This window comes from Brachionichthys hirsutus, chromosome 9, assembly GCF_040956055.1.
Source record: "Brachionichthys hirsutus isolate HB-005 chromosome 9, CSIRO-AGI_Bhir_v1, whole genome shotgun sequence".
Lineage (NCBI taxonomy): Eukaryota > Metazoa > Chordata > Actinopteri > Lophiiformes > Brachionichthyidae > Brachionichthys > Brachionichthys hirsutus.
In genome coordinates, this window is record NC_090905.1 from 7,012,645 (window position 1) to 7,031,002 (window position 18,358).

At 41.0% G+C, this 18,358-nt stretch overlaps 2 protein-coding genes across 2 annotated transcripts; one reads left to right on the forward strand and one right to left on the reverse strand.

Annotated features, from left to right (window-relative positions):
* Positions 1-2,694: 2,694 nt before the first annotated feature.
* Positions 2,695-9,994, forward strand: gipc3 (GIPC PDZ domain containing family, member 3). Its single transcript, XM_068743684.1, has 6 exons — positions 2,695-2,991; positions 5,326-5,511; positions 5,972-6,152; positions 7,515-7,624; positions 8,594-8,675; positions 9,843-9,994. The coding sequence occupies exons 1-6, from the start codon at positions 2,695-2,697 to the stop codon at positions 9,992-9,994; spliced, it is 1,008 nt and encodes a 335-aa protein (XP_068599785.1).
* A 937-nt stretch (positions 9,995-10,931) lies between these two features.
* Positions 10,932-17,492, reverse strand: tbxa2r (thromboxane A2 receptor). Its single transcript, XM_068743794.1, has 4 exons — positions 17,444-17,492; positions 15,722-15,776; positions 14,457-15,335; positions 10,932-12,345 (listed from the first exon to the last, which is right to left on the reverse strand). The coding sequence occupies exons 3-4, from the start codon at positions 15,273-15,275 to the stop codon at positions 12,022-12,024; spliced, it is 1,143 nt and encodes a 380-aa protein (XP_068599895.1). The 5' UTR covers positions 15,276-15,335; positions 15,722-15,776; positions 17,444-17,492; the 3' UTR covers positions 10,932-12,021.
* Positions 17,493-18,358: the final 866 nt, after the last annotated feature.

The window sequence follows — 18,358 nt, forward strand, 5'->3', positions numbered from 1 at the left end:
TACTACACTGCCAGACACAGAAGGAGCATTGTACATCCACATGACACAGCAATCACACCACCTTCCCACAATCTCGCCTACACCAACCAGCCTCCAGTCTTCCCTTCCGTCTCATCTGCCAGGGAACGAAGCGTAAAAAGAGGAAGATGTCTTATAAGGAAGGATGTGAGGCTGTGAGGGGCGATGATGCAGATAAACAAGCTTTTCTTTGTTTATTCGTCGCTGTGATCTTTTGAATTATAATTAGGTAGGGAACCACGTGAGGACCACTGGTAAAAGAAATTCCCACTGTCATGTTACATCATTTTGAGCTCATTTCAATCGATCTGAATCTTTTCTTTAAAGAACAGGAACCATACATGATATTATAACTTTGAGACTCTGTCTTAGAGACGCACTGTGTGTTCTTGAGAAAAGAAAATGATAAGAAATTCATAGTCCATCATCCCTGAATGTAAGCCGTAGTTCCAGGTGTGAAACAAAACAAGCACAAGCATAAAACAAATGCAAGAAAATTAAAAAGACCTGTATTAATAAAGCATGAATGTAAAATAATTTTTGCCTCAGAGTTGACATTTATCTAATAATAATAATTTTGTAAATAACAATAAATGCAGTCCAAGTTGAAACCTGCATTACTCTCTCTTGATCTGTTCAAGGAGCTTCAGGAAGTTCGGATCGCCACGTTGTGAATTGTGAATGCTGGTATGTATGTGAAGTTTCTGAGCTATTTCAATTACATTACCGTAGTTCTTTTTTTTAAAAGAAAAAAAGAAAATAACATTAGTTCCTAATTAATAGACCTTTCCTTTTGTTATCTTCAAAGTTTACAGTCTTTACCTTTCTTCTTATGCTGAATCACCAGGGCTCCGCCGTAGCGCGAGAAGAAGCCTATACCTTCATTCATTCATTCATCCAAGCCTATACCTTTTAAAACATATTGGTGTCGGAGTTTGAGCAATTAAATGGATTTCTTTCCACTGATTTCATGCTTCCAAAGAATGAGCTGAATCAGCCATCGTTCTTTTATTAGCAAATGAACAAAAGCTACCTCTATGCTTCAGTCATGGTCGGTGGAGATTTTTAAAGGCCCTCACTTCTGTGATATCTGTCTCACACTAACTTGTAAGTACAGATAGAGGTTATTATTTGTAGATGCATTTTGTCTATTGCATAAAGTAAAAAAATCGAAAAAAATCTGCAAGATTCACATAATCGGCTGCAGGATTCAACACTGACCTTGGAGGGCTGGCAATGCCTTGATAAATGAGGCTATGACGCACGGACATCTGCAGCCGTGCACGTTGTGGTGCAGGTGTGTCAAAGTGCATACGAAGCAGGATGCAGAGAGACATAAAGGGCCTCACCCTACTCTACTAATATGGAATTACTAAAGTGCATTGAAGCATAGGAAACCTACACATTACAATTACATTCTCTTTTTGAAACCAAAGTCCAACACATAACAGGCTAAGATCAACAATTACACATGCGTCATAAAAAACAGGCAGCTTACAAGGACAATGCCACTGCATTTCATTTCCTGTTTGAATTGCAATGTAATTGTCCTTGTTTAGCTTTTAGCATCTTAGCTACCTCGTAGTGTCGACGCCCCACACTGCCCTGGTCATTTATGCATGGTCACCGACGCAGAGTGTCTTCAGCCGATCTATGGTGCTGCCTTCCTTCAACCCCTGGAAGAAACCTTTTAAATCAGTGACTAGCTGGAGCGTCACAAACCCTTCATGCCATACATGATGTCGACACACTTGCAGTGGTAAAAACCGTTGTCTGAAGGGAATTACAACGTTATCACAATGCTGGTGGAATATTCCTAACTGGAATGTAAAAAAATATTCAGAGTTCTTGGAATTTCCAGATCCACAGTGGCAACTAAGAGAGACAGACAATGGGGGAAGAAAATAAAAATAATATCAATCCAGACAGGCCAGCAGACTATCATGGGGGGGGGGGGGGGGACGACAAATTGGGAATGTGTTGATCAAACCATGGCTGTAAAAAATTATCTTTGAGTTACATTAAAAAAAAGAAAATGTACTTATATTTTACTAAGATATTCCAGATGAAAATGAAAACTAACATTTCAAAACTTAGTGCCCAAGTAATGTACCTGCTGCTAATGGGGTCATAAAGGTCAAGGTCATCACCAAGGATTTATTCTAGCGACAGCCAGCTTCATTCAGTGAGGGTGGAGGGGGCTCCTCACTCTCCATCCAATGATATCGTCTTACTTGTGACATTCTGGTCATCTATGAGCGGCCATCTTTGGGACAACATTTTGAAGACATGCCACTGTTTTCACACGTCACAGGGATATTTACACATGTAGGACTGAGTGTCTCGTGTCATGCAGCCGGACTGATGTGTGGAATTAGAGCCTCGACCATGTGTGTGCATAAAGAAACCTTTACCTGGTGCTTTGTTTGCGTTCCCTGTACATGCGCTGCCAGAGGCTCAGGTGGAACATTCAATCCTCAACTCAAAGGGTGTCTGGTTCCTATCCTGCAGGGTCTGGCTGGCCTTGTTACCAGGATACCTTCATCACTAATTCATCTGCACTCCAAAGCTGTGGGTGTCTGGTTGGGGGGGCGGGGGGAGAACTGAGCGTCTATCTTTGCCAGAACAGTGCATTAAACGACTGCCAGAAGAGAACCATACCAAAGCTGTGGCCTAATGCAGAACGGGGGGACCATGAGCCCGAAGGATTCCAAGGCAGCAGGGGCCGAGGACATGGAAGAACAAAAGGCCCAGAACCAGAGCCTGAATCAGGGGTGCGCGGAGCCCACGGCACCACCGCTTCCTCCTCCTCCTTCACCTCCGCCACCAGGACCACCAGAATATCCAAGACCGAGGCTCATCTTCCACACCCAGCTGGCTCACGGGAGTCCCACAGGTCGCATCCACGGATTTACCAATGTCAAGGAGCTATACGCTAAGATCGCTGAAGTGTTCAGCATCTCTCCCTCAGAGGTACAAATCAAATTGCTCATACATGCATGCTGACACAATTAGGCAAATGTGTTGCGTTTCCTTTCTTTTATTTCTTGTCCGGAAGGCCGGTCATAAGCAGGCTTTAGGTTTGTATTTTCAGTTCTTTCCATGATGCACCTCTGAGAAGATGATATGGCTGCAGGACTTTCTGCCAGACTTTGCACTTGTCTGGGCCTTGACCAGGATCAATAAAGGAAAAAAAAAAAAACCCCAAGTAGATAGTGTTCTCGTAAAACACTACACATAAAAGACAACCAGCTACAGTAATAGAAGCGATAGTTAATCCATATCGCTGTAATAGAGCAAAGGTGTCGGTTAGAGCAGGCAGGATCCTTGAGTCTAGACGTTTATACCTTCAGCGGGTTAAAGGTGGCTCAAGCGCAGCACGGCCTGCTGTTGATCTAAATGCTCAACACAGCCAGTTTCTCTGAAGGTAAACGTCTCCCTGCACACACCAGAGAAAGACGTACAGTATCTATTGCTGTGTTAATGTCAGTCGATGCTACGCTGGTCAAGGACACTGTAGGAGGAACTCAAAAATGAATAACAGTGTGACAAGGCATAAACGAACAGAAATAAAACATTCAAGGCCAAAGAACATTTGATTTGAGCTAACTGATTATCTCATCGGGCAACTACGAGGAAAGAATTTCTGTTTCCCCACGTTGGATAAGATTGAATTCCTTAAAAAAGTATATTTTTAGTAAGAAATGTTTTTTTATTTTCAACATTAAACTCACAATTTGATCTCAATCAAATAAAATGGACAGAGAAATGATGACTTATTGCTAGATTACTCGCCGGGCAGCACGGCGTCCTGACTTCATCAGTGTGGTGTTTGTATGTTCTGCACGCAAAGACCATCTTGTCCAGCTGAATTACAAACTCAATGTTTCAAATAATGGTCAAATTGTCAAACTCTGAGCCTTTAAAATTATGCAAACATAATTTAATTCCAACAAGAAGACAAGTAGAAACAGACGCAGGATGTCCTTGAGCTTTCTCTTTGAATAAAATGAGTTTGTTCATTTGACAATCTGCATACCTACAAGACCTTGAACTGCAGTGAATCATCGAGATAATCAAGACTTTCTGTCGGAAATACAAGGCAATAACGTCATGGTGATTGGTAAGGAGCAAACGTAAGTGTCCTTGACCTCCTGGGGATCGAGCAGCAGCAGCATAAAGTGGGAGATAAACTCCAAAGTCCTTGGACTGCAGTCAGACGGGTCCAATTGCCAAGAGTGTTACTATGAGTAATATTCAATAGCAACAGTACTCAAAGTGAGATCACAATTCCCTCAGGTTATTTTTAATTTCTGTAATGGATAGGGAAGTCAAACTTTCAGAATGCTGAAGTTACATCTTATGATAAGACAAGATATTCTAAAAGCAAAGACCGTTTTAATCTATTAATGATGGCTTGGAGTGAAGCTAGAAAGTTCTATGTCTTTGCTGTTGGTCTGAGAGATATCATCGGGGTTTGTTAAAGGACTGTCCCTCACTTTTCCCCCCTCTCAGAAATAGACATTAAACGTACAAAATATGTTGCAGAAAGTTTTCAGAAACTTGGCTCCACACCACAAAATGTGATTTAATGTGGCAATGCCTTATAGGTCAGAAAAATGAGTGTTATTTGAAAAATTATATGAAGAAAAAAACATGCCAACAAAAAAGTGTGGCCTATGACATCACTGTTTAGGTAACCCTTCCATTGAAAATATTCATTTGATCTTAGTTCTGCTGAACATGTAAGTGTTGTAAAGAATTATTTGAGCGGACTGTCAGCATTCATCATTTAATGGACTATACACTAACCTTGAACTTTTATTTTTACAATGAAAATAATAATATTGGGGGGGCCTGTGTCTTCAAAATGGCCTCAGCAAAACGCTATTGTTGGTCTCTACTGCCCTCTGCTGTTAAAACTATGTAGATGCCACGGGTTGTCACAAAAAGTGTCATCTTAGATGTCAAGATGGAGAATATCAGTGTTTCCTAAACAAGAAAACGTGTCACTATTTTTGATGTGTAATTTCAGTTCTAATTTTAAAGTGAGTCACCAAGGATTTAGGGGACAGTTTTAAAAGTAAAATGGGGATTTTGTAATGAAACATTTGATCTGGTATCAAATGGATATTCCTAAAAAATAGCCACAGGGTCAAAAACATAGTCAAATAATGTTTAAAACGTTTTCAATGTTTCCAAGTCGTTGCCCTTCACAGTAAAGCAGCTAAACTAAAATGTAATGGAGTCATATAAAACTGATTTACAGATGAACAGTTCATTTTCTGGTCTATTTCCTTCCATTAGATCCTTTTCTGCACCCTTAACTCTCACAAAGTGGACATGCAGAAGCTACTGGGGGGGCAGATCGGACTGGAAGACTTCATCTTTGCTCACGTCAGAGGGGATACTAAGGAGGTGGAGGTGAAAAAGACAGAAGATGCACTGGGCCTCACCATCACAGACAACGGAGCAGGATATGCATTCATCAAGGCAAGCTCGAAGGAGAAAATCAGTCTGAAGGACCGGAAGCCAGAGAGTCATTCTAGGCAGTTAGATTGCTCTAAACTTCGTGATTGTGACTATGTATTAAAAATTACATCCTCATGTACCAAGAAGCGAGGCTGTTCATTTATTTATTTATTATTATTATCATCATTTATTTAATAGGTTTTTTTAATAGATATAGCTTAACATGATTAAGATAAAAAAAAAACAGTTGCACATAAATAGAAGATACAGTAAATACAAAAAAATTATGAAAACATAATAATTAGAAAAGCTTAATCTCAATGTCGCAGATAGGCCAGTCCCCACAATGCCTCATAATTGTCTGCGTTTGGTTGACACAGCCAAAATAAGAATAATGTTTAAGTAAGTAAAAAATGCCCCCCCCCCCCCCCCCCCCGAAGCATCTCCTTGTATTTGACAAGTTTCAAACGGTTTCTTCCAGAGGATAAAGGAAGGCAGCACCATAGATTGGCTGAAGACAGTCTGCGTCGGTGACCACATTGAGGCCATAAATGACCAGAGCATCGTGGGGTGTCGACACTACGAGGTGGCTAAGATGCTGAAGGAGCAGCCGAGAGGCGTACCCTTCACGCTCCGCTTGGTGGGCCCGAAGAAGGCCTTTGGTGAGTGAGTCGATTCCTGCGCTTTACTTTCATATGCAAAGCAGATGAAGAGTCGGCATTAGTGGTTCAAAGTGAATGCTCTCTTATTTTCAGCTGGCTTTCATCTTCAATCACATCTTTGTTTTGACTAACTTGGCACAGCTTTCCTGCTGCCAGAGGACATTGCACTCTGCACCAATGCCATTAAAACTGGTCTGTGAAAGCTTATCGGCTCGGCCAACATCTGTTGACTTCAGATCACGGGGCATGTGATCCATTCCTAAAATTATTTGGACATTAAAACCAGCTGGGCTCTGACTGCCGAGAACTTCCTATCAGGAGCTCTGAGCACACACATGGACTAAATGTGCACAGTATATCTGATATAACCCTCAACAATAGCAGTAAATACTACTCTGGTCCCACAGTGATCAATGACAAGTGGCTAAGAACACATGATAAACTTGATTAGCTTTTAAAATGCATCATTTGGCCTGTTTGTGGTTGTTGCTTATCACTCCTAAAATGAATCAGACAACAACAATAGCAGTTTAAAAACAGGAAGCATTAACAAAACACGGCAAGAGGAGAATGGAGAAAAGAGGATATAACATAGAATTCTTGAGTTTTCCTGTTACATATGACTTCATGCATTTTTCTTTCACGTTTTTAAATTATGTAAAGTAACTTAGAGTTCCCCCCCCCACATAATTCTGTTATCTGTTGAAGTCATAAAGCTAAGGCTGACCTCTGACATCCATCAAAGCATTTTTCCATTTGAAGTCATAATATTGAACACAGATGTTCATTTTATGAAGGTTTTGTGTGGGTGTGTGGGTGTGTGTGTGTGTGCGTACCATAGCACACCAAGATCATGAGCTCCAGCTATAACAGCAGCTCTGAGGCGCTACTTTGAGCGCTGGTGCTAACTAAACTTTCCATCTTAATGTGCTCAGATGCTGTTATTTGCTAACCATTTCTCGACACACGGAGGGTGATTGAAGTGTGTGTCGTCTGTGATCATTGCTGAACTACACAAATGTACATTTTGACTTAATGGTGGGGGTGGATATTAACATCCTTGGAGCCGAGATGATAAGAATTATATGCATGAAATGTAATATTATGAGAGAAAACAGCCTAAAATAGGACATGGTAGCAGCATTTTAATCTTAAAGTTATGATAAGAAACTAACTGGATGTAGTATTTGGTAAGAGAGATTTTGAGTCTGCCAGATTTGACAATTAGACTCTTTTTTTTTAGCAATGATAGCAGCAATAAATGTTTGTAAGGATGAACAGCACTGTGCAAACACCAGGCCGCAATGAAATGAATATATCTGATGGGATTAATGGTTATCCTGTTTGTCTGCTTGTGGACAGACATGATCGGCATGAGGACCAGAGCACCAAAATCCAACGAGGGCAAGATTGTGAACGGAAGGGAGACGCTGCGTCTCCGCTCCAAAGGTGCTGCTACGGTTCAGGAAGTGGTGAGTTTCACAAACTGAGCTGGACAATGCATTCCTGATGCACTGGGAAAGGGAGACGTAGACAGCGATGAGACAAGCTGTCTCAAGTAACGGGTTGCAAGGCGGGACACCAACAGCCAAGCAGCTCCGGCGCATTCACGGTTAAATGAACAAAACCTGGTAAAGATTAACGTTCCTAATACGTGACTCGAGTATTACGACCACGAAACCTTTGTAATAAAAACACACGGGAAATCCATTGTCTATTTACAGAGGTGGCAAAAAAAGTACATCCAATTTTTACTACAGTAGAAGTAGTTGCCTGTGTAAAACTAGACTTGTAGAAGAAGTATTGACTTCTTCTCTGCCATAAATGTCAACATAGAGACACTGAACTGAATTTAACCTCCGAAGACCTGAACTCTTGCATTCCATGCATTAAAAAAATAAAATATGTGTGTGCTATTTGGGCTGACTGTGACCTCATGAGTGTAAAAACAAAGAATTCTCTTTTATCGTGTCGTAGTTTCTGAGAAAAACGATGACCACCTCTGAGGACATTCCTTTTGAATTTCGCTAGAACAAATAGGCCACAATTGAGAAATGATGCACAACTCTTTATCTGGTGATACAATTTAGTATCGTGGTCTGGACACTCAAAAATGTGACGTCCACACATGAGGACGCCAGGACAGGTCCTCGGAGGTTAAGGGAAGATGAACTTTATTTCAGCTTCCTGTACTTCTGTTCACAAGCAACACACGTATTCAGTGTGAAAGAACATCGTGTAGAACACGTACGCGTTCTACGACAATTGCAAATGCCATCGCTCAGAGACAGTTTAGATCACTTATTTTTAAATACCTGGCAGGCGAGTGCTTCACACCTACCAGCTTTACTGGCATGAACATAGGCGATGAAGAGTTTCCATCACCATATTTAGAGCACGAATAATAATTTCCACTGACATCTGTGCATCTTCCCTGCCAGCCGACTGAGTTTGAAGAAAGGGCCACCAAGAAAGTGGACGACCTGCTGGAGAGCTACATGGGCATCAGAGACTTGGAGCTGGGTAAGGCCACCCACTGGCCGCTCATGTTCCTTAATTTAGACATCATGTTTGAGTTTACATTTGGATATGAGTAAACAAGCCACTGTTAAAAGTATGATCGCACACAAACCCGGGATGCAGGGACAGTTCAGCGCTCTCACGGCTTCCTTGGCATGCAGGGATAGTCCAGCATGTCAGATGGAGTCATGGAAAATGACTCCATCTCTCACTTGTTTCATGCACACCACAAATCATTGATGATAAAGAAGTATGATTCCAGGAAGCTGCTGCATATTCGTCTCCGGATGTTTAGCTTTGTGAAGACTGTTAACGATAGTTTAAGTTTAAACCCTGCAGCATTTTCTTGGTATTCAGTGATACGCGGAGGAGAAGGGATGATCAATATTACCAACATGCCAATATTATTATTGTTGAAAGAATAGAGAAAACCTGATTTCTTCTTGAGGAAGTCAGTTGAAATAAATCTGATTTATTGTTGTCGTCTGTTTACATGCAAGTCAACATTAAGCTGTACATTATCTAACACGTTGGAGCCAAGGCATGACTTAAATTGACTTAACTTTCTGGAAACGTGCAAACCTGCCAAGCTTATGGTGCTTTTTTGATGCCTTGCTGTTTGTGTAAACTGCCCATATGCTGATCGACTCATGAACTAATGTCACGGACTACTTTAATCTGCTGTATTGTTCAAATGTAAGGACTGTTTTCATTTTGAGGTTTTGCCCTCCACTGAAAATGTAGAAAAAGTAGAAAGAGGATGATAAACATTGATGCTGCGCGCTCTCAGTGCTTATTTGGCTTTTATAGTGGGGTTGTTTCAAATCCCGAGACACTTCCTTCCCGAGAAACACTTTGTCATCGTCTGCTTCTGGCAAATGAGACAAAATTGCAGTGTGGGTGTTTCCTGAGACAATATATAAACAAAAGCCTTCTCGGGCTCTGTTACCGGCTCAGCTTGCGGCTTGCTTTGCCAGAGACATTGATTAAAATCAAAGCCATAAAAGGGGATGTCGCTAAATAGCAATAAACAAAAGGAATGCATTGGTCAGTATTGTTTTGGATCTGACTGCGGAGAAATGACACAGTCAAAAATCAAACACATATTTGTCAGTAATTATGAATGAATATGGTTTCATTCAAATCTGCCCCATTCCTTCTTTTCTGCAGCAACCACTATCGTGGAAGCGGGCAAAGACAAGAAGAATCCCGATGACTTTGCAGAAGCCTTGGACTCGGTTCTGGGAGATTTTGCTTTCCCTGACGTGTTTCTGTTTGACGTATGGGGAGCTATAGGCGATGTCAAGAACGGCCGAATTTAGACTTTTAAAACATCAGGAATGTGTGCGCGTAATGTCAACCTAAAATACACGCTTTCCTATTTTAATATAGACTTACAAAATGTTTTTAGGAGTCTCTTTCAAACTCAGAATCATCAGGAAATACAATATAAATTAAAGAGTTGACAATCCTCCAGCCATCTTGGAATCAAGGAAGTTTGATAAGCTCGAGTAAAGCCTTTTCCTTTGATGAAAACCCACTGAGAAAAACAGGAAAGGAGCAAACACACATTTTTATCCTGAAGTTAGACAGTAGCTTAAACACGAGTTATATTTACAAGCATGTTTTTTAAGTTATAAAAGGATTCTTACTATACACATTTTAATATGATTTACCTCTTCCAAAACAAACAAGTGGTCCCAGTGCATCTTAAATATTCTTATTCCTGTAAACATGGTTTGAATGTTGAATGTTTCCAAGGTAGATTGTAAATATACCCGATCAATATCTTCAGCATCACTGTGCTACTGTGTCTTTTTCTATCTCTGCATCAGAAGACAATTTAAGAACCTGAAAAAGCACCAAACTATATGTTGGACTTTGACAGTTGTGTGTTTTTTGCAATGTGAATGGTGTAATTTTAATTTTAATACTGTACCTGTCAAGTTTAAAATGTCGTATAATTCTAGCTCCACTGTTTCAACTATACCACTATTTGACTGATGTGATGGTTTGTTTTCTGGTTAATTTTAAATGCTTAAACTGTAAGTTATAAGGTCAGATTTGTAAAGCCCGTCCGTATTAAAGAGAAAGGCCTGGTTATTTTACTCTTGCTTTTATTTTTACGTGCATTCGTATGCCATTTTGGATCACCAAATTGTCTGTAGGTGTGAAATTGCGATCGTCTTGTCTGCAAGAAAATGGATGGATGGACGGATGATTTCATAATTTCCAAGCAAAACATGTTTTAATGGTCATTTCACTCATTAAATAATACACACATTCATGTATGCATTTACCCTTAGTTACACATACATATGAACATCTGTGATTATGTTATTTTATTCTTGTAATTAATGCAACATTACAGATTATCATTGCACCTTCATTGAGTCGGTCCCAGAATTTTTCATCAGCAGTTGTATTTTGGAAGTTATTTGTTTTTGTGGATGACTTCCAATTTTAAATTAAGAGACCAAAAATACACCACTGATATGAGGAATGATCAAAGTGGTAACAGAACATAACCAAGTAAAATATTCCTGATAACCAGATCTGAACTTTTTCAGTCAGTTACAACTATCTCAGATCGTTATATCTATTATTAATGCCAGATACATTTATGTAGCACTTTCCAAAATATTTATAGAAAGACTACAACTTTTCATGCAAATGGACAAGTATTGGTCTTTTATTTTCAATCACATTTATGAAGTTGCTATAAAGTTCTGCTCCTGGTTATACAAAATAATACTAATGCTGTCATTTCCACACCGAAGCAAAAAGGTCGACATGCTGTACTTTCTCACGCTAGGGTGTCCCATGTGCACAGGAAGGGTCCTCCATGCAAAGGAAATATTTTCTTGAACACGACTCAGTTTCTCGCAAGCACTTGAAACTTTCTCATCCACATAAGAACATTTCCTTCACACCAGCAGCTTATTAAACAAAAGTGCCATTGTCCCTCGGGGTCTTAATGTATGTATATACCGGTATATACTGTATTTCTTCTCCAGCCTTATGTACACTGAACACCCACAAAAAAGACAGGCATTGTCCTCTTTGGGACACCCCTTATGAAGAAAGCGTGAATTAACAGACAAAATGGTCACATTTTAAATCATTCACCAACAAGTCACAGTTTTTGATCACTCAGCCCCTCCTTTACACCTTTAAATAAAGTGAAACTTCTAATAGTGATAAGCATTTCAAAGCAATCAAATCACACCATCAAATTCTTGGTGCGGTTTGGCTTCTTATTGTGGTCACAGATAACAGGAAGCCCGAAAATACACTCAAACACATAGTATAGCCACACTCGCTGCTACAATAACTCAAATACAACTGATCACAAAGGAGCAGGTGATTGCTTCAATGAAGACCTGTCCATTATGGTTGCTTTCTCTGTCTCTTCTGTAACATCAGCGCTCAGGGCACTCCCGAGAGAAGAGCGCGTGAACCTACGGATGGTGTTGCTTAAAGATGGGTACAAGGTCATGATGGAGCCCCGAGACCAGTCGAACCGTGGGTAGATTCTCTTCAGCACGGCTCTTCGAAAAAGGATGTACACCCATGGATCCAGGATCTGGTTCCAGGTGGCGAAGCGGAGCCACAGCAGTAGGTATCTTATCTGGAGCGGACCGCCGGACAGCACAGTTTGTGCAATAAAGACCTGGTGGATGAGGGACGATAGTAGAGAGGGCAGGACAAGGTGAAGGAGAGAGGGGGGGTCAGGCAGCAGAAAACAGAAGATTATAGTTGAAAACAAAGGGAAAGAGAGGATTTGATTGAAATAAGGAATTAAAGGGGAAATACAAAATTGGTTAATAATGCAAATGCAAATCGATAGTGGCTCGGCTAACACAGCCTCGGTGCCTGCTAGAAACACAAATGCAAAACATGCCAAACAGCTCCTTTAGGAATTATTTGACTTATTGCTCTCTCTGCTCTGAATTTAGCTGGAGCTCACCTGCCAGCGGTGGAGGGGAAATATTGAATTTGAGAGATTCCAGTCCATTGTATTTGAAAAGATTTTTGTACATGTTGAAACAATTAAGCACAAGTAACAGTTTTTCCAGACAAACTTTTCTCAGAAAGGAGAGGAGAACCAGAGATCGACTGCATCCACAGGCTGATCCAGAGTCAGAATACGCAGAATCAATGTTACATGCTGTTACAAGGTACATTGTGTTTTTCCAGTAGTATTCTAAATACTGAGCCCAAATACAGTTTACTTCTTATCTGTACGGATTTCCGTATGTTCTTGAAAGAAATTCTTGAGTGGGATTAACGTCAGCGTGTAGAGAGTTAGCTATCAGGAAATGAGAGCGGGCACAAGTGCAATAAACAAACATGACAAAAGGATGAAACTTTGGAGAGAAGAGTGTTTATTAGCAGAATGAGAATGAAATGACTCCTACGAAGCAGCTGGAAAACCACGTTGCCAACTTTTTGCTCGTGGGTCTGTGACCTAAGAACGAGACCATCCACGAATCTAAACAGCAGACATTTAGGACATGTTGAGGCGTGAGAGTGAGGATGAAGGTTAACAGTGGGAAAACCTTTTTAAATATTATTACACCCTTCAGAGGTGTGTTACGTTTTACTCGCCTTAGCCAGGACACTTGACACATGATGTATATCCAGGGGTCAAATATCTGATTGGAGGCAGCCACTCGTACGTAGAACAAAACATTTTCATCTCTTACAGGATCAGCAGCATCCACAGTCAACAGAATATATATCTGTGCAAGGTGCAGAAAAATATGTTCTCCAGTCAAGTGACTTTGATCCTCCTAATCATGTCTCTGATCCTGATATTTTTAAAATGCATTGCACGATTGAAAGGGTGCGGGACTGTAGTATCATCAAAAAACATAAAAGTTGATGGTACTATTTTAACCCTGCGCTCATACATCATGACCTCGCAATGCAATTATCATTGCACATGTGCAGCTGATTGTGTTAGGGTTAGGGTTATGGCTAAGCTTGCACAAACAGGTATTAATGCAGCAGGAGCAAAAAGTAAAATCTGACCTGTGATTAAAAAAAATCCCATAAAAGGGCTGCTTTCATGGATGCGCAAAATCATAGAGGCAAAGCGGCTGTCTGATCTGGGGTAAGGCTTTCACATCACATAAACTACTTAGGAAGCAGGATTGCTCAGGGGAAATGAAGCATGTACAGCAATGGCAGATGAAAGGAGCTCCAGGACCTTGTGTTGCCTCATTAGGGTTATCAGACTCGTGCTGATACCAAGAACTTGGTAGGCATGCAGGCTCTCGTTCAGGGCTCTTCAGATACTTTGATGGACAGCCTTACTTAGCATTTGAAATATTTGATGCTGAATATTTTTAACGTGTCATCAACTGCCTTGTAGATGCCATGTCAGACATTCGCAGATGTTCACGCAGCAGCATTGGACAGAATAAATCTAAAATCTAGTCAATGCATGAAAAAAGAAAAAGGTGACTTATGGAAGGGCTTTCTAGTGAACAATCTTAACTGCTAAAATATAATGTGCACTTAATTTACAGTACTTTTTTTTTATTATTAGAATTTAAAAAATATTCTACACTGCCAGTCAAACGTTGGGATACACCTTCTCATTCAATAGGTTTAATATTTTTTTAAAGAATTTTAGCAACGTAGCTACAAACTGAAGATGTCAAAACTATGTAGCAAATAAAAAATAGGCACATATGTTTTATATTTTAGATTCCTCAAAGTAGCCACCAGACTTCTGCAAAATAACTACCGGCAATTGGAAATGGCCGAACTCACCAGGAGTGGGCACCAGCAGATAGAAGTGATGGCCATGATGAGTATGAGCTGGACCATCATCTCTACTTCATGATCCCGACGGCGCTGTGTCCTGTCCTCCCCGCAGCACACCTTGATCAGGGTCACAATACTCACTGTGTTCAGCAGAAATGACACAGCGATGCACGACAAGCCCACCAGGGAGAAGAGCAGGGAGAATGCCTTGTCATTTCCCTCAGAGCTGATGTTGAAAAAACACCAGGAGCCAGGCATCTGTATGTGGTAGCTCCCAATGCCTGTTAGGGGCAGCAACGCTATGGAGCCAGCGATCAACCACACTATCAGCACCATGGAGACAGTCCGGCCCTTAGACATACTGCTGGAGCGTGCAAACGGTCTGTTGATGCCAATGAAGCGCTCGACGGCCATGGCTGCTCCAAGGAGCAGAGGGCATAGGCCATAGAAGACCATGGACATGCCCATGAAGTTGCAGAAGTGGCAATTTGGATCTACCTTTCGCCAATCCAAGTGTGTCACATGGAAAGAGACCACAATGGAGCCCGTGACCAGAAGACCCAAAAAATCAGTGACGACCAGGCCCCCAAGAAAGATCAGGAAGAAGGACCATGATTTGCTGCGTGTCCGCCGAAAGGATTTAAGCAGAGCTATGAAGGCGATGAGATTTGAAGTGAGTCCCAAAGCGCTGAAAATATATGAGAAGGAAGCTGAGGCGATGGTGGGGTGGTACTTGAATGGGGGGCTGTTGATGGAGTAACAGAGTGGGGTGTCGTTGACTGGCAGGACCGAGGCATTCATGGTGGCCGGCTGGAGGGTGGTCATTGTGTTCCGGTGACTCAGTGATGGAAAGCCAAAAGCGCCCTGCAGAATTTAATTCCTCTCCTTGAAAACAAAAGGAGAAAAGTGAAATTACAATTACATTCTCTGTAACGGGAGGTTTGTCTTGCTGTCAGAAAAACTAAAAATACAAAACTGTAACTTATGATACAAATGAAATAAAAGAAAACGGGCTAGCTATTGTAAGAGGTGGGCTGCACTTCAAATGAGGAAGCCTTCATAAAAAAGTATGCCTCTCTTATCCGATCCAAATGTTGGCCATCAAGTTAAAGAATCAATTTTTTTATCTTCATGATTTTTCTGGTAAAAGAAAATGCAAAAGAGCTGTAAATAAAATAGTTGTTGTATTTCTTGCCAGGCAGTTGTTCTCAGATCTAGTTATTTAAAAAACAGGATTCATGTTTTAGGATTGCTACGATATTTGCAGAGACCCTGCCTGCTGCGCCACGCCAGGTGGAAACTCGACCCTGAACGCCTCCTCTGCTCCTGTGAAACACAGAGGAGGAGAGGGTTTTCTGCATCTGTTGTTGGTGAGCTGGTGCTCAAAGTCCCATAATGCAAAGCTCTATCCCATATCTCAACAAAGTAATGCACCGCTGAGAGACGCGTCACATTGGTGGTTGACCCGACGACCCCCTTAGATAACATATGGGCACATCAACTCCAGACTGGCTTGTAGAAAGCTTAAGGACGCTGAAGCGGTCCGAGATGAAAGAGGCAGCAGTAATGCAGCGCCTCGTAAAAGGCTTTCAGACAGTTGAGCCTGTGCAGCTCTGTTTTCTGAAGAGAAGCAATGGAAAGGCTATCTCACACTAAAACTCACACAGACAACGCCTACAATGTTAGTGTAAGGTTGCAGTTTATTTCACACATATTTGCGAAAGTTAAAGAGTAACTGTAATACATTAAAATAATATCAAAGCAAACTGTCCTCATTTTTTTGGACACCTTCTTGTGCAAGACGCATGGTAACCACATGCAGCGTGATGCACGGGTAAGCGAGTGCCACAGAGACCAAAATAGATGCTGTAGGCATATCTTGGCAGGAAATGCAGCCAAGTGACAACAGGAAATGAGTGCACGTTGTCACGATCAGCCTGCGATCGTTTCTACAATGGTCCGACCCTACACGCCACCCGACATCGTCCGACGGTTTGAGGTCAACGCCAAACAAAGTGGAGGTGCACTTTATGACGGGTAGAAAGTTAAATCAAACAAAACGCATGAGACTCCATCTCTGCTAACAGAAGGGTACAATGTGTTACCGTATTTTCCAGGCATTTATTAAAACCCAAATGAGTACATTACATGGGATACTCAGATTAATGCTGAAATTAGGAGAGACTTTCTTTGACTTTTTATTTTTGTGTGTGTATAAATAACTGAACACCACCATGTGACAGCGGTAGCATGCGATCTCATTCTTCTAACTGGCTTTTTAAATCTATTTTCGGCATTTCTGGGAGAGCTCCACTGACGGTAGAACGGTAAACTTTATTGAAATACATTGAAATTATCACAGCGTTTTAAAAAGGTGGAAAACACACTACCCCACCATTAGTGCTTCCATGGCTGATAGGATGGACCAGAAGAACTTGTCCATGAAGACCTCTTTAGTGTACCATTAGCCAGTGACCTTTGGTACCAAAAATCAATAGTCATACGCATAATTGGTTCACTGAGGCAGTCCAGTGGTTTCCTATTCCGACTATGACCACGTAATCACGAGGTACATACACACAACATGGATAATGATGAATGTGGTGAAAATGTCCTATGTTGAACAGGCCAGTTCCAAAAGACTCCATTAAACTGGACTTTAGTGCTTGGAATGAAAAGCTTGTGAAACATCTGGAACAGTCCCGGTGTCCGTCCAACACTTAACCCATTCCAGCACAATCACACAACGGGCTTTCCATTTTCACGTTGCAAACTTATGCAAAATATTATTTATTTCCAGTGACAATATATGAATTAAAATACACTTCGGATGATTCATCTATGGTACATCCTGTTAACTAACATATGGAACATAATGTTCCTACAGTATAAACCCATTCCTCCTTCTATTCTCTTAGGTTCAGCTATGGTTAAGATTTATTTTATTGTAAATGTTGCATTAGATTTTTTTTAGTCATTCAAATTTGTCTTACCATCATAGACGTTCTTTCGAGGGCTGAGATGACTGTTGTTGTTACTCCATCCAAGGCATCGCAATGTACTTTTAAGATTTAATGATGCTAAAACAAACAAACACAGGAAGAGGCGGGATAAGGAAACGTCTCTCGGTCACCCTGGGCATTACGTTGCGCAGCAGGCTGTTAACGGTAAGCATCACTCATCGCTGCTCCTCGCTCAAAGACTTTCTCACAGCATCTCTCCCACTCCAGCTTCTTAAACTCAATTTGCCCCTCCCCAGAAGAGGAAGGGCTGGGGGGGACGGCACCGCATGGTGTTTTAGGACAGAAGAATGATTAACAGAGAGAAGCCATGAATCATCAAACGGACTTTAATAAGTGGGGCATAACGGAGGAAAAAACAAGTCTCAGGTTCAGCAAACTGAAAACTCAAATTACTATTAACTAGTTCAATGGCACCGACATTACATTAAAACGAGTTTTGGAGCACAAAAAAAAAAATTGGACATGCTGTCAACATGTGCTTGGATTTTCTTTTTTTTTTTTTTTTTAATGTCCAAGTTGACTTTTACCTATTTACATAACTCAACTTGCAGTGCCAGATGTCAGCGTCTGCTAAAGACAATGAAGATAAGCAACTCACAAAAATGTAAAAACCTCTGTAAACTAATTGGGAGGATTGGAATTTATATGTACCAATAGTTTCCTTAACTTAAAATGAAATAAAAATGAACTGCCAACCAGGCTCCCATGGCTCCCAAATAATCCCATGTTCTCACAGTTCAAAGAAACCACTTACATGTGGTCTTTGACCTTCAAAGGTCAAAGGGGGCATGGCAATGTTTTTTAAATCTGGCTCTGCACATTTAATGTGACTAAACTTCCTGTCTCACAGTACCTTAGAAGACAAAGTGCATTGCTTTGATTACA